A 23,139-nucleotide genomic window follows, 5' to 3' on the forward strand; every position below is an offset into this window, starting at 1 on the left:
TGGGACACTGGGGCTTGGAAAGTATTGCGAGGCTTGAATTTCGTGGATCTACCAGTTTCAGAGGTGTCATCTGTGGCCACAATGTTGGAAAAATAGTGACGTAAACGTAATGTCCGCATAAACTTATACAATGCAACATCTATTTCCAATGGGTTAGCGTGACTGGTTGGAACAAAAGACAAGCCTCTGTTCAGAACAGCTTTTTGATGGGGTGTGATGTTAACTGAGGAAATGTTTATGATCAGGGAATGTTCTTCCCGCTGCGTAGCGATTTTCCTGCCCTTTCCTCGCCTGGTTTTGATGTTGCACTTTGTGTCTCTGGGTGTAAGGCTGGTGGTAGTCCTTGGTCCGGGGCCTGGGACAAAAAAGACACTGAGCTTGTTTTTTCGACTTGTTCAGTAGTATCCTTGGTTGGAGTTTGTTGGTGAGAGGACGAGGTTCCAGGCTGCACAGGTATTCTAGATGTTGAAATATCCTTATCTGAAACCAGACTTTCTTCTGATGAGTGCGTATTAGGTTTACGTGGTTCAAATCTTTTGCGTGCATATATTTCGGCCCAGGTGTAAACCTCGTTTAACTTGTAGTCGATAGTATCTCTTTTGTACTTCCTTAACTTCCCCTCTTGTAATTCTCTGCTGTACTTGTCGAGTTTGATGTTCAAGCCTTCTAGGTTAATTCGCCAGGTATCATGTTCTAACCTATTTTGAAGTTCATCTTTCAGTGTGTTAATTTCTTGTTCGAGATCTTTGATGGTTTTAGAGAGCTCCTCGATAATAAGAAGAATCAGATCAAGGGAACATTTGTTCAAGATTGAAAACCATTTGTTCATGAAGGTGGGGTTGAGGTGAAAACGGAATAGCATGGGTCTTATTGATAGTCGTAATCCTCTGGGAATCCGTTTGGATTTATGATACTGTACTAGTGTAGAAGCATGAAGTTGTTGGTTAAGTTGACGTCTGGTTAGATATTCAAGTTGCTTAAGTTGTTGTGAGATTGAGCCACTGTGTGTATCCATGTTTTTTACTTCCTGAATTAAGGAATACATTTCGGATGCTTGGTCTGTGGTATAGACCAGAGTAGTTGCTCTGTTATCTGTTATGTTCGTTATTGATTCGAATTACATTTTTAGTAGGGGTGGGTGCTTCTCCTTGATGGACAAAAGAGCTGATGTAACAGAGATTATATATGGAGAGCACTCCGGTCTGTGGTCAGTCTTATCGGTAGTTCTAGGTTAGAAAAACAATGGTGCTACAGTTATGCAGGAGTTTGTCCTCTCCTGCTATGAATAAAGCCAGATATTGACAGGATGAGAACCTGTATGTAACCGTGCACTGTTCACAAAGTGTCTAGTCTGACACTATACAATTTTTGAAGTCAAGATGTGTTTAATTTTCAACACTGAAACAAGACATTATCATAAATTTTTTGCAGTGTTTGAATGTAAAACAACTAATAAACATATTGCGATTTGTTCCAAAATAAATTCATATCATGTATGCATAACACATTCAATTACATATAACAACCATGTGTGGCATCAATTCAATTGCTTAATATAGACATATAATAATGCATCAAAATTACAACACAACAGAAATGTTAATGCCCAATGCATTTCGGAACCAGCCGGTTCCTTCGTCAGGGGCTGATCTGAAAGATAAAGCGTAAACCATGTTGCTGGTGAGTGCTATTCACTGGGAGCTCAATCTCAAAATATAATGTTAAGCAGCGAGTTCTCAAAAAGGGGTTACCTGTTCGTGTTTGCTATTGTGTGTGTTCTGAAATAAATGAAAATAAGACCATGTGAGCTACAGCTCAGGCTGTAGGATATATGTAAACGATGCTAGCAGAGGATTGCCAAAAACAGGCTTACCTGGTAGTAAGAAACCTCGTGATTCTGTAATTGTAAAAACGTACCATGAAGGGTTATTGGGGTGAACAAATCCTACAAGAAAGTAAAAGAGCTCAGGAGTGTGGGTTCCTAGAGAGATAAAAAGATCTTACCTCTGACGCAACAAATTAAGAAGCTGTGCGGAAAATAAATGGAAAAAGAATTTAAAAAGTATCAATAGGCGTGCCGTATGTGATAGGTGGGGAGTAACTGTAAATACAATGTAGACAACTAACGGGCGTTTCCAAAACACGTACGAAGTCTTACCTCTGAAAAGTAGTCTAAGAAGCTGCAAGGAGAGTAAAGAAAACAATGTTTTACTATTAACGGCGTGACCGCAGATGGCGGAGAAGATAACTACCGTGTATACTCGTGGAGGAGATCTTACCTTAATGGTATTTCGGGGCGAGAGTAACCAACGATTCTCCTCACTGGATGGGCGAGTGTAAAGGGAGTCTCAAGCGAGGGTACTACTTCAAAGTGGGAACCGGAAACTGCACCGGAACTATTCGAAATAAACGACGGACAAAGGAAATCAACAGAGTGTTACTCATAGAGCAGACGCCCGAAAGCGCCATCTTGAAACGGAGTCAAAAGACTACCAAGATGATTAGCAAAAGCGCCTAGGTACAAATAATATTGTAATATGAGCTTTGAAATAATAAAACAAAGTTTTCAGAAAAAGGTATTAATCGTTTGCGACTGCGAGCTTGCGAATGGAAAAGCAACCAGAATTCTAAGGGCCGGATATCCCAATCTGGAGCTTGTAAATACAATGAATTCTCTGGGTAGAGAAAGGATCGCTATTTGCACGGATCTATGAATACAGCCTCAGAGTTTGGGTCTAAGCCTCCAGTGTTACGGAACAAACATATAAAGAATGTAGATTACAAAGCCGGCAATTGTGTGAGGGTAAAAATCAGAGAGTCACCGAGGGAAACGAAAGGATGACCTGTGGCTACAGCATAGTATACCAAGTGATGATAAAAGTGTGGGTGTAGGATTGTGCTGGAGTACTAGGCACTGGCCTAAAATGTGTGAAGTCACCTAGGGCTTCTTAGGTTGGTTAGTTAGTTCATGATTAAATGAAACAAGACATGTCCAACCTGTCATTAAGACCTGTTGGTGCCATGGTATCTAGAAATTTGATCCAAAAGATCTCCCTTTGTAGGAGTCTCAAGTGGGTGTTGACTCCTTGTTGTTGCTCCACATGTTCGATTATTTGGAATCTAAGTTGGGATATGGAGTGACATGCTTCATGCCAGTGGGACGCCAGAGGTGAGCTTGTGCTCTTGGTTCTGATGCGACTTTTGTGTTCAGTAAGTCGTGTTTTCATTTTCCGTTGTGTTTTTCCTACATATAGTTTGCCGCAAGGGCATTTGATTCCATAGATTACATTTATGGTATCACAACTGCTGGTATGTCGGAGCTGAACGTCCTTGCCTGTAGTGGGATGTTTTAAAATGTTTCCTGGGATGATGTTGTTGCAATGCGAACAGTTTTGACATTTCACAGTTCCTTTATTGGTGGAGATGGTCTGCGGTTTCTGTGTAGATGAGAGAAGTTCTCGGATATTTTGGCCTCTTGTGTAAGCATGCAAAGGCAGTTCACGAAAGATGTCGTTGAAATCGGTTTCGTTGGATAGTAGTTCCCAACGTTTGTTGATGATTCTTTTGATGGCTGTGGAACTGGTCGAAAATTTAGATAGAAACACTATGTTTGATCTGTTTGTTTTGCTGGCCGTTGCAAGTAATTCTACGCGTGATTTTGCCATCGCTCTTTGTGCACAAGAGTCAATGATTGTAGGGGGGTACCCCCGTGCCTGGTATTTTTCTTTGTATTCACTGATCTTGGCTGTGCTATCAGATATGTCTGAACAGATTCGTTTAATCCGAATGAACTGTGAGTAAGGTAAATTATTGATGAGATTATTGGGATGGAAGCTAGAGAATTGTAGCGCATTGTTGCGGTCTGTCGGTTTAGTGTAGATTGTGGTGCTTAGTCCATGTCCATCTGGATTTTTGTTGATGGTGACGTCAAGATATTGGATGGTGAGGGTGTCAATTTTATGGGTGAATTGAATCCTTGGGTTGTGGGAATTGAGAGTGGTTATCATTTGTTCAAGGAGTTGTAGTGAATTAGTCCAAACCAAAAAGATGTCATCAATATATCGACAGTATGTATAAATGTTTGACCACCACTGGGGAATGTCCATGATGTACTCTTGCTCGAACATAGCCATGAAGATGTTGGCATACGATGGGGCCCCCGGAAAACCCATAGACGTTCCCGAGAGTTGAGCATAGAATCTTTCGTCCCATTTGAAGTAGCTGTGGTGGAGGCAAAAATGTAATAGTTGTAGAATGAAAACTTTTTCTGTGTCAATGTCTTCGCGTTGGAGAAGGGCCCATTCAACTGCCTCCATTCCTGTGGAGTGAGGAATAGAGGTGTAAAGAGCCACCACATCGATGGTGCACAATAGCCAGGTGGATTGGATGTTGGGTTGAATCAGCTCAAGTTTTTTAAGAAAGTCCGTGGTATCCTTAGTGTATGACCACCAGTTCTGGACAAACTTCTGTAGATAGTGATCTAGATATTTGCCCACGGAATCAAAAATTGAACCACATCCTGAAACAATGGGTCTGAAAGGTGGTTGTTGTAAATTTTTATGTATTTTAGGTAGCATGTAGAGATGGGGTCTGCGTGGATCTGGTGTGGTAAGGAACTGTCTAGTTTGTTCGTCGATCCACCCTGAATCATATGCTTTTTTCAGGATGTCTTGTAGGATGGTGTCCAGTTGTGATGTAGGATCGGTTTGTAATGGTAAATATATGGATGGATCATTCACATGCTTGTTGACTTGTTGCAGGTAGAATTCTGTGTCCATTATGACAATTGCTCCTCCCTTGTCAGCGGGTTGAATGGTTATGTCAGGATTGTTGGCAAGGGTTCTTAATGTAATTCTTTCTTTGTTCGTCAAGTTCTGGTGTGTCTTCGAACGAAGAGTCAGGTTTTTTATGTCCTTTTTTACCATGATCTCAAATGTATCCAACATTTTGTGGGACACTGGGGCTTGGAAAGTATTGCGAGGCTTGAATTTCGTGGATCTACCAGTTTCAGAGGTGTCATCTGTGGCCACAATGTTGGAAAAATAGTGACGTAAACGTAATGTCCGCATAAACTTATACAATGCAACATCTATTTCCAATGGGTTAGCGTGACTGGTTGGAACAAAAGACAAGCCTCTGTTCAGAACAGCTTTTTGATGGGGTGTGATGTTAACTGAGGAAATGTTTATGATCAGGGAATGTTCTTCCCGCTGCGTAGCGATTTTCCTGCCCTTTCCTCGCCTGGTTTTGATGTTGCACTTTGTGTCTCTGGGTGTAAGGCTGGTGGTAGTCCTTGGTCCGGGGCCTGGGACAAAAAAGACACTGAGCTTGTTTTTTCGACTTGTTCAGTAGTATCCTTGGTTGGAGTTTGTTGGTGAGAGGACGAGGTTCCAGGCTGCACAGGTATTCTAGATGTTGAAATATCCTTATCTGAAACCAGACTTTCTTCTGATGAGTGCGTATTAGGTTTACGTGGTTCAAATCTTTTGCGTGCATATATTTCGGCCCAGGTGTAAACCTCGTTTAACTTGTAGTCGATAGTATCTCTTTTGTACTTCCTTAACTTCCCCTCTTGTAATTCTCTGCTGTACTTGTCGAGTTTGATGTTCAAGCCTTCTAGGTTAATTCGCCAGGTATCATGTTCTAACCTATTTTGAAGTTCATCTTTCAGTGTGTTAATTTCTTGTTCGAGATCTTTGATGGTTTTAGAGAGCTCCTCGATAATAAGAAGAATCAGATCAAGGGAACATTTGTTCAAGATTGAAAACCATTTGTTCATGAAGGTGGGGTTGAGGTGAAAACGGAATAGCATGGGTCTTATTGATAGTCGTAATCCTCTGGGAATCCGTTTGGATTTATGATACTGTACTAGTGTAGAAGCATGAAGTTGTTGGTTAAGTTGACGTCTGGTTAGATATTCAAGTTGCTTAAGTTGTTGTGAGATTGAGCCACTGTGTGTATCCATGTTTTTTACTTCCTGAATTAAGGAATACATTTCGGATGCTTGGTCTGTGGTATAGACCAGAGTAGTTGCTCTGTTATCTGTTATGTTCGTTATTGATTCGAATTACATTTTTAGTAGGGGTGGGTGCTTCTCCTTGATGGACAAAAGAGCTGATGTAACAGAGATTATATATGGAGAGCACTCCGGTCTGTGGTCAGTCTTATCGGTAGTTCTAGGTTAGAAAAACAATGGTGCTACAGTTATGCAGGAGTTTGTCCTCTCCTGCTATGAATAAAGCCAGATATTGACAGGATGAGAACCTGTATGTAACCGTGCACTGTTCACAAAGTGTCTAGTCTGACACTATACAATTTTTGAAGTCAAGATGTGTTTAATTTTCAACACTGAAACAAGACATTATCATAAATTTTTTGCAGTGTTTGAATGTAAAACAACTAATAAACATATTGCGATTTGTTCCAAAATAAATTCATATCATGTATGCATAACACATTCAATTACATATAACAACCATGTGTGGCATCAATTCAATTGCTTAATATAGACATATAATAATGCATCAAAATTACAACACAACAGAAATGTTAATGCCCAATGCATTTCGGAACCAGCCGGTTCCTTCGTCAGGGGCTGATCTGAAAGATAAAGCGTAAACCATGTTGCTGGTGAGTGCTATTCACTGGGAGCTCAATCTCAAAATATAATGTTAAGCAGCGAGTTCTCAAAAAGGGGTTACCTGTTCGTGTTTGCTATTGTGTGTGTTCTGAAATAAATGAAAATAAGACCATGTGAGCTACAGCTCAGGCTGTAGGATATATGTAAACGATGCTAGCAGAGGATTGCCAAAAACAGGCTTACCTGGTAGTAAGAAACCTCGTGATTCTGTAATTGTAAAAACGTACCATGAAGGGTTATTGGGGTGAACAAATCCTACAAGAAAGTAAAAGAGCTCAGGAGTGTGGGTTCCTAGAGAGATAAAAAGATCTTACCTCTGACGCAACAAATTAAGAAGCTGTGCGGAAAATAAATGGAAAAAGAATTTAAAAAGTATCAATAGGCGTGCCGTATGTGATAGGTGGGGAGTAACTGTAAATACAATGTAGACAACTAACGGGCGTTTCCAAAACACGTACGAAGTCTTACCTCTGAAAAGTAGTCTAAGAAGCTGCAAGGAGAGTAAAGAAAACAATGTTTTACTATTAACGGCGTGACCGCAGATGGCGGAGAAGATAACTACCGTGTATACTCGTGGAGGAGATCTTACCTTAATGGTATTTCGGGGCGAGAGTAACCAACGATTCTCCTCACTGGATGGGCGAGTGTAAAGGGAGTCTCAAGCGAGGGTACTACTTCAAAGTGGGAACCGGAAACTGCACCGGAACTATTCGAAATAAACGACGGACAAAGGAAATCAACAGAGTGTTACTCATAGAGCAGACGCCCGAAAGCGCCATCTTGAAACGGAGTCAAAAGACTACCAAGATGATTAGCAAAAGCGCCTAGGTACAAATAATATTGTAATATGAGCTTTGAAATAATAAAACAAAGTTTTCAGAAAAAGGTATTAATCGTTTGCGACTGCGAGCTTGCGAATGGAAAAGCAACCAGAATTCTAAGGGCCGGATATCCCAATCTGGAGCTTGTAAATACAATGAATTCTCTGGGTAGAGAAAGGATCGCTATTTGCACGGATCTATGAATACAGCCTCAGAGTTTGGGTCTAAGCCTCCAGTGTTACGGAACAAACATATAAAGAATGTAGATTACAAAGCCGGCAATTGTGTGAGGGTAAAAATCAGAGAGTCACCGAGGGAAACGAAAGGATGACCTGTGGCTACAGCATAGTATACCAAGTGATGATAAAAGTGTGGGTGTAGGATTGTGCTGGAGTACTAGGCACTGGCCTAAAATGTGTGAAGTCACCTAGGGCTTCTTAGGTTGGTTAGTTAGTTCATGATTAAATGAAACAAGACATGTCCAACCTGTCATTAAGACCTGTTGGTGCCATGGTATCTAGAAATTTGATCCAAAAGATCTCCCTTTGTAGGAGTCTCAAGTGGGTGTTGACTCCTTGTTGTTGCTCCACATGTTCGATTATTTGGAATCTAAGTTGGGATATGGAGTGACATGCTTCATGCCAGTGGGACGCCAGAGGTGAGCTTGTGCTCTTGGTTCTGATGCGACTTTTGTGTTCAGTAAGTCGTGTTTTCATTTTCCGTTGTGTTTTTCCTACATATAGTTTGCCGCAAGGGCATTTGATTCCATAGATTACATTTATGGTATCACAACTGCTGGTATGTCGGAGCTGAACGTCCTTGCCTGTAGTGGGATGTTTTAAAATGTTTCCTGGGATGATGTTGTTGCAATGCGAACAGTTTTGACATTTCACAGTTCCTTTATTGGTGGAGATGGTCTGCGGTTTCTGTGTAGATGAGAGAAGTTCTCGGATATTTTGGCCTCTTGTGTAAGCATGCAAAGGCAGTTCACGAAAGATGTCGTTGAAATCGGTTTCGTTGGATAGTAGTTCCCAACGTTTGTTGATGATTCTTTTGATGGCTGTGGAACTGGTCGAAAATTTAGATAGAAACACTATGTTTGATCTGTTTGTTTTGCTGGCCGTTGCAAGTAATTCTACGCGTGATTTTGCCATCGCTCTTTGTGCACAAGAGTCAATGATTGTAGGGGGGTACCCCCGTGCCTGGTATTTTTCTTTGTATTCACTGATCTTGGCTGTGCTATCAGATATGTCTGAACAGATTCGTTTAATCCGAATGAACTGTGAGTAAGGTAAATTATTGATGAGATTATTGGGATGGAAGCTAGAGAATTGTAGCGCATTGTTGCGGTCTGTCGGTTTAGTGTAGATTGTGGTGCTTAGTCCATGTCCATCTGGATTTTTGTTGATGGTGACGTCAAGATATTGGATGGTGAGGGTGTCAATTTTATGGGTGAATTGAATCCTTGGGTTGTGGGAATTGAGAGTGGTTATCATTTGTTCAAGGAGTTGTAGTGAATTAGTCCAAACCAAAAAGATGTCATCAATATATCGACAGTATGTATAAATGTTTGACCACCACTGGGGAATGTCCATGATGTACTCTTGCTCGAACATAGCCATGAAGATGTTGGCATACGATGGGGCCCCCGGAAAACCCATAGACGTTCCCGAGAGTTGAGCATAGAATCTTTCGTCCCATTTGAAGTAGCTGTGGTGGAGGCAAAAATGTAATAGTTGTAGAATGAAAACTTTTTCTGTGTCAATGTCTTCGCGTTGGAGAAGGGCCCATTCAACTGCCTCCATTCCTGTGGAGTGAGGAATAGAGGTGTAAAGAGCCACCACATCGATGGTGCACAATAGCCAGGTGGATTGGATGTTGGGTTGAATCAGCTCAAGTTTTTTAAGAAAGTCCGTGGTATCCTTAGTGTATGACCACCAGTTCTGGACAAACTTCTGTAGATAGTGATCTAGATATTTGCCCACGGAATCAAAAATTGAACCACATCCTGAAACAATGGGTCTGAAAGGTGGTTGTTGTAAATTTTTATGTATTTTAGGTAGCATGTAGAGATGGGGTCTGCGTGGATCTGGTGTGGTAAGGAACTGTCTAGTTTGTTCGTCGATCCACCCTGAATCATATGCTTTTTTCAGGATGTCTTGTAGGATGGTGTCCAGTTGTGATGTAGGATCGGTTTGTAATGGTAAATATATGGATGGATCATTCACATGCTTGTTGACTTGTTGCAGGTAGAATTCTGTGTCCATTATGACAATTGCTCCTCCCTTGTCAGCGGGTTGAATGGTTATGTCAGGATTGTTGGCAAGGGTTCTTAATGTAATTCTTTCTTTGTTCGTCAAGTTCTGGTGTGTCTTCGAACGAAGAGTCAGGTTTTTTATGTCCTTTTTTACCATGATCTCAAATGTATCCAACATTTTGTGGGACACTGGGGCTTGGAAAGTATTGCGAGGCTTGAATTTCGTGGATCTACCAGTTTCAGAGGTGTCATCTGTGGCCACAATGTTGGAAAAATAGTGACGTAAACGTAATGTCCGCATAAACTTATACAATGCAACATCTATTTCCAATGGGTTAGCGTGACTGGTTGGAACAAAAGACAAGCCTCTGTTCAGAACAGCTTTTTGATGGGGTGTGATGTTAACTGAGGAAATGTTTATGATCAGGGAATGTTCTTCCCGCTGCGTAGCGATTTTCCTGCCCTTTCCTCGCCTGGTTTTGATGTTGCACTTTGTGTCTCTGGGTGTAAGGCTGGTGGTGGTCCGGGGCCTGGGACAAAAAAGACACTGAGCTTGTTTTTTCGACTTGTTCAGTAGTATCCTTGGTTGGAGTTTGTTGGTGAGAGGACGAGGTTCCAGGCTGCACAGGTATTCTAGATGTTGAAATATCCTTATCTGAAACCAGACTTTCTTCTGATGAGTGCGTATTAGGTTTACGTGGTTCAAATCTTTTGCGTGCATATATTTCGGCCCAGGTGTAAACCTCGTTTAACTTGTAGTCGATAGTATCTCTTTTGTACTTCCTTAACTTCCCCTCTTGTAATTCTCTGCTGTACTTGTCGAGTTTGATGTTCAAGCCTTCTAGGTTAATTCGCCAGGTATCATGTTCTAACCTATTTTGAAGTTCATCTTTCAGTGTGTTAATTTCTTGTTCGAGATCTTTGATGGTTTTAGAGAGCTCCTCGATAATAAGAAGAATCAGATCAAGGGAACATTTGTTCAAGATTGAAAACCATTTGTTCATGAAGGTGGGGTTGAGGTGAAAACGGAATAGCATGGGTCTTATTGATAGTCGTAATCCTCTGGGAATCCGTTTGGATTTATGATACTGTACTAGTGTAGAAGCATGAAGTTGTTGGTTAAGTTGACGTCTGGTTAGATATTCAAGTTGCTTAAGTTGTTGTGAGATTGAGCCACTGTGTGTATCCATGTTTTTTACTTCCTGAATTAAGGAATACATTTCGGATGCTTGGTCTGTGGTATAGACCAGAGTAGTTGCTCTGTTATCTGTTATGTTCGTTATTGATTCGAATTACATTTTTAGTAGGGGTGGGTGCTTCTCCTTGATGGACAAAAGAGCTGATGTAACAGAGATTATATATGGAGAGCACTCCGGTCTGTGGTCAGTCTTATCGGTAGTTCTAGGTTAGAAAAACAATGGTGCTACAGTTATGCAGGAGTTTGTCCTCTCCTGCTATGAATAAAGCCAGATATTGACAGGATGAGAACCTGTATGTAACCGTGCACTGTTCACAAAGTGTCTAGTCTGACACTATACAATTTTTGAAGTCAAGATGTGTTTAATTTTCAACACTGAAACAAGACATTATCATACATTTTTTGCAGTGTTTGAATGTAAAACAACTAATAAACATATTGCGATTTGTTCCAAAATAAATTCATATCATGTATGCATAACACATTCAATTACATATAACAACCATGTGTGGCATCAATTCAATTGCTTAATATAGACATATAATAATGCATCAAAATTACAACACAACAGAAATGTTAATGCCCAATGCATTTCGGAACCAGCCGGTTCCTTCGTCAGGGGCTGATCTGAAAGATAAAGCGTAAACCATGTTGCTGGTGAGTGCTATTCACTGGGAGCTCAATCTCAAAATATAATGTTAAGCAGCGAGTTCTCAAAACGGGGTTACCTGTTCGTGTTTGCTATTGTGTGTGTTCTGAAATAAATGAAAATAAGACCATGTGAGCTACAGCTCAGGCTGTAGGATATATGTAAACGATGCTAGCAGAGGATTGCCAAAAACAGGCTTACCTGGTAGTAAGAAACCTCGTGATTCTGTAATTGTAAAAACGTACCATGAAGGGTTATTGGGGTGAACAAATCCTACAAGAAAGTAAAAGAGCTCAGGAGTGTGGGTTCCTAGAGAGATAAAAAGATCTTACCTCTGACGCAACAAATTAAGAAGCTGTGCGGAAAATAAATGGAAAAAGAATTTAAAAAGTATCAATAGGCGTGCCGTATGTGATAGGTGGGGAGTAACTGTAAATACAATGTAGACAACTAACGGGCGTTTCCAAAACACGTACGAAGTCTTACCTCTGAAAAGTAGTCTAAGAAGCTGCAAGGAGAGTAAAGAAAACAATGTTTTACTATTAACGGCGTGACCGCAGATGGCGGAGAAGATAACTACCGTGTATACTCGTGGAGGAGATCTTACCTTAATGGTATTTCGGGGCGAGAGTAACCAACGATTCTCCTCACTGGATGGGCGAGTGTAAAGGGAGTCTCAAGCGAGGGTACTACTTCAAAGTGGGAACCGGAAACTGCACCGGAACTATTCGAAATAAACGACGGACAAAGGAAATCAACAGAGTGTTACTCATAGAGCAGACGCCCGAAAGCGCCATCTTGAAACGGAGTCAAAAGACTACCAAGATGATTAGCAAAAGCGCCTAGGTACAAATAATATTGTAATATGAGCTTTGAAATAATAAAACAAAGTTTTCAGAAAAAGGTATTAATCGTTTGCGACTGCGAGCTTGCGAATGGAAAAGCAACCAGAATTCTAAGGGCCGGATATCCCAATCTGGAGCTTGTAAATACAATGAATTCTCTGGGTAGAGAAAGGATCGCTATTTGCACGGATCTATGAATACAGCCTCAGAGTTTGGGTCTAAGCCTCCAGTGTTACGGAACAAACATATAAAGAATGTAGATTACAAAGCCGGCAATTGTGTGAGGGTAAAAATCAGAGAGTCACCGAGGGAAACGAAAGGATGACCTGTGGCTACAGCATAGTATACCAAGTGATGATAAAAGTGTGGGTGTAGGATTGTGCTGGAGTACTAGGCACTGGCCTAAAATGTGTGAAGTCACCTAGGGCTTCTTAGGTTGGTTAGTTAGTTCATGATTAAATGAAACAAGACATGTCCAACCTGTCATTAAGACCTGTTGGTGCCATGGTATCTAGAAATTTGATCCAAAAGATCTCCCTTTGTAGGAGTCTCAAGTGGGTGTTGACTCCTTGTTGTTGCTCCACATGTTCGATTATTTGGAATCTAAGTTGGGATATGGAGTGACATGCTTCATGCCAGTGGGACGCCAGAGGTGAGCTTGTGCTCTTGGTTCTGATGCGACTTTTGTGTTCAGTAAGTCGTGTTTTCATTTTCCGTTGTGTTTTTCCTACATATAGTTTGCCGCAAGGGCATTTGATTCCATAGATTACATTTATGGTATCACAACTGCTGGTATGTCGGAGCTGAACATCCTTGCCTGTAGTGGGATGTTTTAAAATGTTTCCTGGGATGATGTTGTTGCAATGCGAACAGTTTTGACATTTCACAGTTCCTTTATTGGTGGAGATGGTCTGCGGTTTCTGTGTAGATGAGAGAAGTTCTCGGATATTTTGGCCTCTTGTGTAAGCATGCAAAGGCAGTTCACGAAAGATGTCGTTGAAATCGGTTTCGTTGGATAGTAGTTCCCAACGTTTGTTGATGATTCTTTTGATGGCTGTGGAACTGGTCGAAAATTTAGATAGAAACACTATGTTTGATCTGTTTGTTTTGCTGGCCGTTGCAAGTAATTCTGACATAAACATCAAACTCGACAAGTACAGCAGAGAATTACAAGAGAGGAAGTTAAGGAAGTACAAAAGAGATACTATCGACTACAAGTTAAACGAGGTTTACACCTGGGCCGAAATATATGCACGCAAAAGATTTGAACCACGTAAACCTAATACGCACTCATCAGAAGAAAGTCTGGTTTCAGATAAGGATATTTCAACATCTAGAATACCTGTGCAGCCTGGAACCTCGTCCTCTCACCAACAAACTCCAACCAAGGATACTACTGAACAAGTCGAAAAAACAAGGTCAGTGTCTTTTTTGTCCCAGGCCCCGGACCAAGGACTACCACCAGCCTTACACCCAGAGACACAAAGTGCAACATCAAAACCAGGCGAGGAAAGGGCAGGAAAATCGCTACGCAGCGGGAAGAACATTCCCTGATCATAAACATTTCCTCAGTTAACATCACACCCCATCAAAAAGCTGTTCTGAACAGAGGCTTGTCTTTTGTTCCAACCAGTCACGCTAACCCATTGGAAATAGATGTTGCATTGTATAAGTTTATGCGGACATTACGTTTACGTCACTATTTTTCCAACATTGTGGCCACAGATGACACCTCTGAAACTGGTAGATCCACGAAATTCAAGCCTCGCAATACTTTCCAAGCCCCAGTGTCCCACAAAATGTTGGATACATTTGAGATCATGGTAAAAAAGGACATAAAAAACCTGACTCTTCGTTCGAAGACACACCAGAACTTGACGAACAAAGAAAGAATTACATTAAGAACCCTTGCCAACAATCCTGACATAACCATTCAACCCGCTGACAAGGGAGGAGCAATTGTCATAATGGACACAGAATTCTACCTGCAACAAGTCAACAAGCATGTGAATGATCCATCCATATATTTACCATTACAAACCGATCCTACATCACAACTGGACACCATCCTACAAGACATCCTGAAAAAAGCATATGATTCAGGGTGGATCGACGAACAAACTAGACAGTTCCTTACCACACCAGATCCACGCAGACCCCATCTCTACATGCTACCTAAAATACATAAAAATTTACAACAACCACCTTTCAGACCCATTGTTTCAGGATGTGGTTCAATTTTTGATTCCGTGGGCAAATATCTAGATCACTATCTACAGAAGTTTGTCCAGAACTGGTGGTCATACACTAAGGATACCACGGACTTTCTTAAAAAACTTGAGCTGATTCAACCCAACATCCAATCCACCTGGCTATTGTGCACCATCGATGTGGTGGCTCTTTACACCTCTATTCCTCACTCCACAGGAATGGAGGCAGTTGAATGGGCCCTTCTCCAACGCGAAGACATTGACACAGAAAAAGTTTTCATTCTACAACTATTACATTTTTGCCTCCACCACAGCTACTTCAAATGGGACGAAAGATTCTATGCTCAACTCTCGGGAACGTCTATGGGTTTTCCGGGGGCCCCATCGTATGCCAACATCTTCATGGCTATGTTCGAGCAAGAGTACATCATGGACATTCCCCGGTGGTGGTCAAACATTTATACATACTGTCGATATATTGATGACATCTTTTTGGTTTGGACTAATTCACTACAACTCCTTGAACAAATGATAACCACTCTCAATTCCCACAACCCAAGGATTCAATTCACCCATAAAATTGACACCCTCACCATCCAATATCTTGACGTCACCATCAACAAAAATCCAGATGGACATGGACTAAGCACCACAATCTACACTAAACCGACAGACCGCAACAATGCGCTACAATTCTCTAGCTTCCATCCCAATAATCTCATCAATAATTTACCTTACTCACAGTTCATTCGGATTAAACGAATCTGTTCAGACATATCTGATAGCACAGCCAAGATCAGTGAATACAAAGAAAAATACCAGGCACGGGGGTACCCCCCTACAATCATTGACTCTTGTGCACAAAGAGCGATGGCAAAATCACGCGTAGAATTACTTGCAACGGCCAGCAAAACAAACAGATCAAACATAGTGTTTCTATCTAACTTTTCGACCAGTTCCACAGCCATCAAAAGAATCATCAACAAACGTTGGGAACTACTATCCAACGAAACCGATTTCAACGACATCTTTCGTGAACTGCCTTTGCATGCTTACACAAGAGGACAAAATATCCGAGAACTTCTCTCATCTACACAGAAACCGCAGACCATCTCCACCAATAAAGGAACTGTGAAATGTCAAAACTGTTCGCATTGCAACAACATCATCCCAGGAAACATTTTAAAACATCCCACTACAGGCAAGGACGTTCAGCTCCGACATACCAGCAGTTGTGATACCATAAATGTAATCTATGGAATCAAATGCCCTTGCGGCAAACTATATGTAGGAAAAACACAACGGAAAATGAAAACACGACTTACTGAACACAAAAGTCGCATCAGAACCAAGAGCACAAGCTCACCTCTGGCGTCCCACTGGCATGAAGCATGTCACTCCATATCCCAACTTAGATTCCAAATAATCGAACATGTGGAGCAACAACAAGGAGTCAACACCCACTTGAGACTCCTACAAAGGGAGATCTTTTGGATCAAATTTCTAGATACCATGGCACCAACAGGTCTTAATGACAGGTTGGACATGTCTTGTTTCATTTAATCATGAACTAACTAACCAACCTAAGAAGCCCTAGGTGACTTCACACATTTTAGGCCAGTGCCTAGTACTCCAGCACAATCCTACACCCACACTTTTATCATCACTTGGTATACTATGCTGTAGCCACAGGTCATCCTTTCGTTTCCCTCGGTGACTCTCTGATTTTTACCCTCACACAATTGCCGGCTTTGTAATCTACATTCTTTATATGTTTGTTCCGTAACACTGGAGGCTTAGACCCAAACTCTGAGGCTGTATTCATAGATCCGTGCAAATAGCGATCCTTTCTCTACCCAGAGAATTCATTGTATTTACAAGCTCCAGATTGGGATATCCGGCCCTTAGAATTCTGGTTGCTTTTCCATTCGCAAGCTCGCAGTCGCAAACGATTAATACCTTTTTCTGAAAACTTTGTTTTATTATTTCAAAGCTCATATTACAATATTATTTGTACCTAGGCGCTTTTGCTAATCATCTTGGTAGTCTTTTGACTCCGTTTCAAGATGGCGCTTTCGGGCGTCTGCTCTATGAGTAACACTCTGTTGATTTCCTTTGTCCGTCGTTTATTTCGAATAGTTCCGGTGCAGTTTCCGGTTCCCACTTTGAAGTAGTACCCTCGCTTGAGACTCCCTTTACACTCGCCCATCCAGTGAGGAGAATCGTTGGTTACTCTCGCCCCGAAATACCATTAAAGTAAGATCTCCTCCACGAGTATACACGGTAGTTATCTTCTCCGCCATCTGCGGTCACGCCGTTAATAGTAAAACATTGTTTTCTTTACTCTCCTTGCAGCTTCTTAGACTACTTTTCAGAGGTAAGACTTCGTACGTGTTTTGGAAACGCCCGTTAGTTGTCTACATTGTATTTACAGTTACTCCCCACCTATCACATACGGCACGCCTATTGATACTTTTTTAATTCTTTTTCCATTTATTTTCCGCACAGCTTCTTAATTTGTTGCGTCAGAGGTAAGATCTTTTTATCTCTCTAGGAACCCACACTCCTGAGCTCTTTTACTTTCTTGTAGGATTTGTTCACCCCAATAACCCTTCATGGTACGTTTTTACAATTACAGAATCACGAGGTTTCTTACTACCAGGTAAGCCTGTTTTTGGCAATCCTCTGCTAGCATCGTTTACATATATCCTACAGCCTGAGCTGTAGCTCACATGGTCTTATTTTCATTTATTTCAGAACACACACAATAGCAAACACGAACAGGTAACCCCTTTTTGAGAACTCGCTGCTTAACATTATATTTTGAGATTGAGCTCCCAGTGAATAGCACTCACCAGCAACATGGTTTACGCTTTATCTTTCAGATCAGCCCCTGACGAAGGAACCGGCTGGTTCCGAAATGCATTGGGCATTAACATTTCTGTTGTGTTGTAATTTTGATGCATTATTATATGTCTATATTAAGCAATTGAATTGATGCCACACATGGTTGTTATATGTAACTGAATGTGTTATGCATACATGATATGAATTTATTTTGGAACAAATCGCAATATGTTTATTAGTTGTTTTACATTCAAACACTGCAAAAAATTTATGATAATGTCTTGTTTCAGTGTTGAAAATTAAACACATCTTGACTTCAAAAATTGTATAGTGTCAGACTAGACACTTTGTGAACAGTGCACGGTTACATACAGGTTCTCATCCTGTCAATATCTGGCTTTATTCATAGCAGGAGAGGACAAACTCCTGCATAACTGTAGCACCATTGTTTTTCTAACCTAGAACTACCGATAAGACTGACCACAGACCGGAGTGCTCTCCATATATAATCTCTATTACTATCCAAGCAGCACCATCGCCCCAAGACTAGCACAAAAGGGGTGAACGTTGTTTATGGGGTGGCTGAGGGGTTCAAAAGCCCTGTACTAGGGGCGAAAAGTCCTGATGCCCCACTGACTCTGGGATCAGACACTGCAATTCCAGTAAAGCCGAGAAGAAGCCGTGACGCAGCCGTCAAACAGGTATGCACCAGTCCTTACCTGTCTCACCAGGGTGTTGATTACCAGCTGCTCGTCCACCTGAGGCATGTTCCACGCTCGCCCGGAAAGGTCTAGCAGAAAAAAACAAATCATGACAAAGCCAATAGAGCTGTCTTTTGTATAGTGCAAGACATACAGGCACATATGTTGGCTCAGCAACACAGACACTGACGTGCAGGCAGACACAAACATTCATGAGGCTCCAATGCACACAGAGGGACAGAAAATGGGCACCAGTATAAAGAGGCAGCACATCAAAATACACATCAAACACGGGCGGATGTTCGAGTGCTAAACATATACATGGTCTTTATGATGTTGATAATTTGACTTCATATATCCTTGATTTTTATTCAAGGAATTTAAAGTTTTCTTAGTTTGTGAACTTGCTGCTTACTTTTTGCTGTCCGGTGTATCTCTGGACAACTAGAAGCAGGTTTACAATTTCAACTTCCGGTATTGAAAACCTTCGACCAATCATTCTCCAAAAGAATAACGAGGCAGACAATGTAACATTAATGATTTATTTATCTGGCAAAACGCTTCTGACAGGATAACTTATAAGTACGATTCGCTTTGTGTGGGTAATGAGGTAAATCTTCCCTGTTTATGATAGAACGGAAGTAATCGAATATAGAATGTGTAAGGCTGCCCGGGGGGGGGTTGCGCAGCGGCCCGCCCCTTGAGGGCGGCCGCCTTAGTGCCACAGGAAGGCACAGGGGTGGGAGGTCGTGTCCCTGGGCTTGACCTAGGGAGACCCCAGTCAGGTAGCTGCTTCCGGCGGGGAGGAGCCAAGGGGGGGGGTACATATTCGGTCCCCGCCCCCTCCTCGCCCTCTTGTCCGCTCGTTTGCCTTGCCGGTCGTCCGAGTCCCTCGCCGCCGTCTGCGTTGGGGACAGCGAGGTTAGTGTGAATTGTTTCGCGCCAAGCGCCTGGATGACGTACTCCGGCGCTGCGCTGTGGCACCGGGTTGCACGAGTGGATGTGGCACTTCAGCTTGGCCTGCCGACTTCGGTGCGGGGACCAGTGTTAGCACATCGGTGAGTCTGTTGCGACTAGTGTAGCACCCCCTACAAATGAATTTGTCTCGCGCTGCTCGGGTCATAATGCGAATGGGGGTAGCTCAGTTGGTAGAGCTCTTCGATTGCGTGTGGAAGGCCCCGGCAGGGCCAGATTTAAGGCATCGCAGCGAGTCCTGGCTTCTTGGGGGCTCCGAGTTTGTAAGTTAGTATTCCTTTTGAAGCACCGGATGCTGCGTTTCTTTCTTTCCGCGGCAATTAGCAAGCCTCACATAATTGTCAAGATTACTGGTGTGATTAATTATCTTCCTGGAGAGCGAGCAGGATTTTGGATAGTTGGGGGGTTTGACTTCTGTGAAGTTCGGGCAGAGGGTTAATACGCCTACTGCAAAGAACGTGTGCCAAGTATATAACAGAGTGCGTATGATGTAAATAGGTCAGCTGGTTACTATTTGCAAAGGAGGCCTCTTTTTGTTACTCGCAATTTATATTAGTCCTAATACTCAACAGTGAGCTACACACGTTCGTATAGAACTGCAGATACACCGCAAGCGTACATTATTTGAACATTGATTAAGGTTGCAAATGGGTGCGCCCATTTTAAAAAAGGTGGCCCTCCCCCCCCCCCCCCCACGCCAAGATGCGGCGATGGCGCAGGATTGTCAAGGGCTCTGAGCGCTGGAGGGGGAGTGTGAGTGTAGGCCCATTGAGCGCGGGTGCTACATCGGTGCAGGTTCGAGTGCTTTTGTTGTAGGCCCCTTGCGTAGTTAGCAGTGGCACCATTGGGAATAACCCGCGCTGCCCTGACGCCGTTGCTAGCAGCGGCTGTGTCTGCGCAAACATGCCTGTGAGTAACCGCGTGAGCCGGGATCTTACTGAGATGGCGCCAGAAGGGCTCCTGGGCCTTGCACTTTTATGGAAGTGACCGGGGGTCAAGTTTGAGAGTGGAAGAAGCGTTCGGAGGACTATAGGAGAGAAGGGGCAGGACTGCGGCAGTCAATGAGTAGGCCTCTATCCGCCCTGTGTTCTTTAGTTCATCTCTGGGGTGTCATTATCCTTAACGATCCGCACCGGGCTGTCCAGCAGACTGCTTTTCTTGCTGGTCTGTTTTAGATCCGGGTAGTGTGCACGGCTGTTGCAAGCTCATGTGATGGACTCCGATGTCCATCGTAGGTAGTGTTTATGAACGAGAGCGTTCACTAGTCTTGTAGAAGTGTGCCATATTGACATCGTCCCTATATCTTAAGGTGGAATATGCATGTGTCCTACATATTCGGGGGCTCTACAAATTGGTTTGCACACGGCAGGCGGAGAATGACACAGGGCCGCCCTTATAATTGTAATTGTTTGGAACGCGATAGCGTGTGGATGTTGTCACAATCCTTATGTGAATCTCCTGAAATTAGTTATTTAGGCATATTGTTTTGAGGTGGGGCGGCCTGTTGCGCACGTGGAGCGTGGTCTCTGGGTGGCGGGCCGTGAGCAGCGCTGGCGGTCCCACACATCCGGGTGCCAGGGCCCTCCCGCGCGGGGGTGGTAGTGGATAACGACCTGAACGCGGGTTACCACCCGGGGGGGGGGGGCGGCCCCCTAGGCAGGGCTCTGCTGGGTTAGCGTGGGGCTCCACTCGCACTCCACTTTTGGTTCGTATTCAGACAATCCATGCCTACCACTTACGCTGGGGTGAGTCGCATTGTATGGGGCCGGCTAGTAGTGGAGGACTTTTTGTTCCTCAGCCTATACAAGGCTAGAGTTGTAAATGCTCAAAAAACCCATAAGAAAAAGAAGACCTCTGATGTAATATACAAGATTATTCCGTATCGAAGCCCCTTTTTTGTACAGGAGGGTGTGGTGCCCCTGAAATGTGCCCTCTCGAATGATGTCTCGTCTGCACTGGAGTATGGTTAATAGTATAATTCCCTGTGTTATTAAGGTTATTGGTCCAAAGTGAAACCATATTGCTAAGCCGGAGGTTAGGAGAAGGGCTGCATTGGCTCCTGTGAGGGGTCAAGGGCTGGGGTCTACTATATGATAGGCGTGTGCTTGGTGTGCCATTAGACGTTTTCTTGTAAATAGAGGCTTAATAGAAGGACGAAGACGTAAGCCTGGATTATGGCCACTGCAATTTCTAGGAGTGTTAGCAAGAACAGGACAATTATTGTAATACAGAGATGGCTGGCATTAGGAGCATCGGGGCCAAAACGGCTGTGGAGATTAAGTGAATAAGCAATTGGCCTGCTGTTAGGTAGGGCGGTGCACCGGGGCCCAGCGCACCAAGTGCTTGTCTTGGGGGGTGCCGGGTTTGGAAGTTTATTTCGCTTCTTGAAGCACCGGATGCTCCGTTCACCCCCGCGGCGATTCCAGGCCTCACATAAATATCAGGACAAGGCGTGTGATTCTTTCTTCCTGGAGAGCGAGCAGGATTTGTATAGTTGAGGTTGACTTCGGTGAAGTTCGTGCAGAGGGTTAATTTGCCTGCTGCATAGAACGTGTGCCAAGTAGATTACAGAGTGCGTATGATGTAAATAGGTCAGCAGGTCACTGTTTTCAAAAGAGGCATCCTTTGGTTATTTGCAAAGCATACATTATTAGAACATTGATTATTGTGGCAAAACAGGTAATTGGGCCAGAACGCGACTCTGAGCATGTGATTTTCTGCACTAAACATCCTTTAACTATATTGCCTACCAGTAGGGATGACATGAGACTCATACACCTTGAGTCCTTTGGCTTAGGTAACATTTGTGATACACCGATTCACACGCATATGAATTATTGGCTCTGCGTAATGTGTGTGCGATGCAAAGTGTTCGGACACTCTACAAGGGTAGGAGTGTCGCTATATACTAATTCAATGCAGCTGAGTGTGGTTAGGGAGACGTGGTCACTGTTAAAGGGGGCTAGTGAGAGAATGCGTGGTGAAGGTGGCGTTGGGGGTGCCAACAAACATGGTTGCACAAGGCGCCACCAACACCTAGGCCGGTCCCGGGTTTTACCCCCGGCACCTCCAGTTCTATCCGGTTGAGGGGGGGACCTCGCCTGGCTTGGGCGCCCCTCCTGTCCGCGTGCCTTGCAGTCCAGGTGCCGGGGCTCGCCATGAGCGCATTTCATCCATATATCCAGCAGCTTTGTGTGCGTGGATGCGTGCACCAGTTATGGATAATTTTAATCAGTCTAAGCAGCCTGGGCTGTGGAAACGTGCTAGCGCTGGACGCGGGTTTCTGAGCAGCGGCCCGTGCACAGGCACACATTCATTTACAAATTAAAAACTGGTGAATAGCGAAAACAGTCCAGGAGCTTGGCTTTTGCCTGGTCTCAGCGCGGTTTCTCCTGCGGTCGGGACTATGCAGTGATAAAGTGTAGTTTGGTAGACTGTTGTAATAGAGATGCAACTTCTAAGTGACTGATTAGGATTTACAGTCTCATATGTATGGCTAGGGGTATCATGTTTGGTATGTGCAGCAATATTAGGCAGGGGCCTGCATCTTAAGCAACAGTCAGCGCTCTAAGCTAACGTTGCAACTTTATTCACTAGCCCAGTTGCTGCTGATTTCTTAGGCAACTAACTACCAGTGACTAAGCCTACACCCCTGACGTGCCGGGGATGTCTTGCTGGATCTTATATCGGCATGCAATGACAGAAACAGCAAATCACCAGTCGAGAGGGGCGTCACCTAGGCACAGAATAGCTTCCTCAAGCACAGGGGGACCCGGGTGCAGGTACTCAGGGTGTCACCAGGGACAGGTTTACATGATGTTTTATGGTTGCAGCGACACAAGAGGGGACTCCGGGTGCATCACTCGGGTGTGGTCACGGGGTGCAAGCACGCACAAGTTGCCTCGGCCTGCAAAGCACGCTTCCGGGGTGAGGACCGGATTTGCCCTGGGGGAGGCCTTGGGTGTTCAGCACAGCTACCGACTCGGTTGGCTACAC

At 43.4% G+C, this 23,139-nt stretch overlaps 1 protein-coding gene across 1 annotated transcript in view; it reads right to left on the reverse strand.

Moving 5' to 3' along the window:
* The window catches only part of LOC146860951 (cytosolic 5'-nucleotidase 1A-like), a 149,928-nt gene that overhangs the window by 70,517 nt on the left and 56,272 nt on the right, over positions 1-23,139 (reverse strand). Inside the window, exon 2 of the mRNA XM_085644926.1 lies at positions 18,187-18,257. Within this exon, the coding sequence (XP_085501052.1) occupies positions 18,187-18,234 (48 nt within the window). The 5' untranslated portion in view covers positions 18,235-18,257. The remainder of the gene's footprint in view (positions 1-18,186; positions 18,258-23,139) is intronic.

The sequence above is a fragment of the Triturus cristatus genome, chromosome 3_1 (genome assembly GCF_964204655.1).
Source record: "Triturus cristatus chromosome 3_1, aTriCri1.1, whole genome shotgun sequence".
In the NCBI taxonomy this organism is placed as follows: Eukaryota; Metazoa; Chordata; class Amphibia; order Caudata; family Salamandridae; genus Triturus; species Triturus cristatus.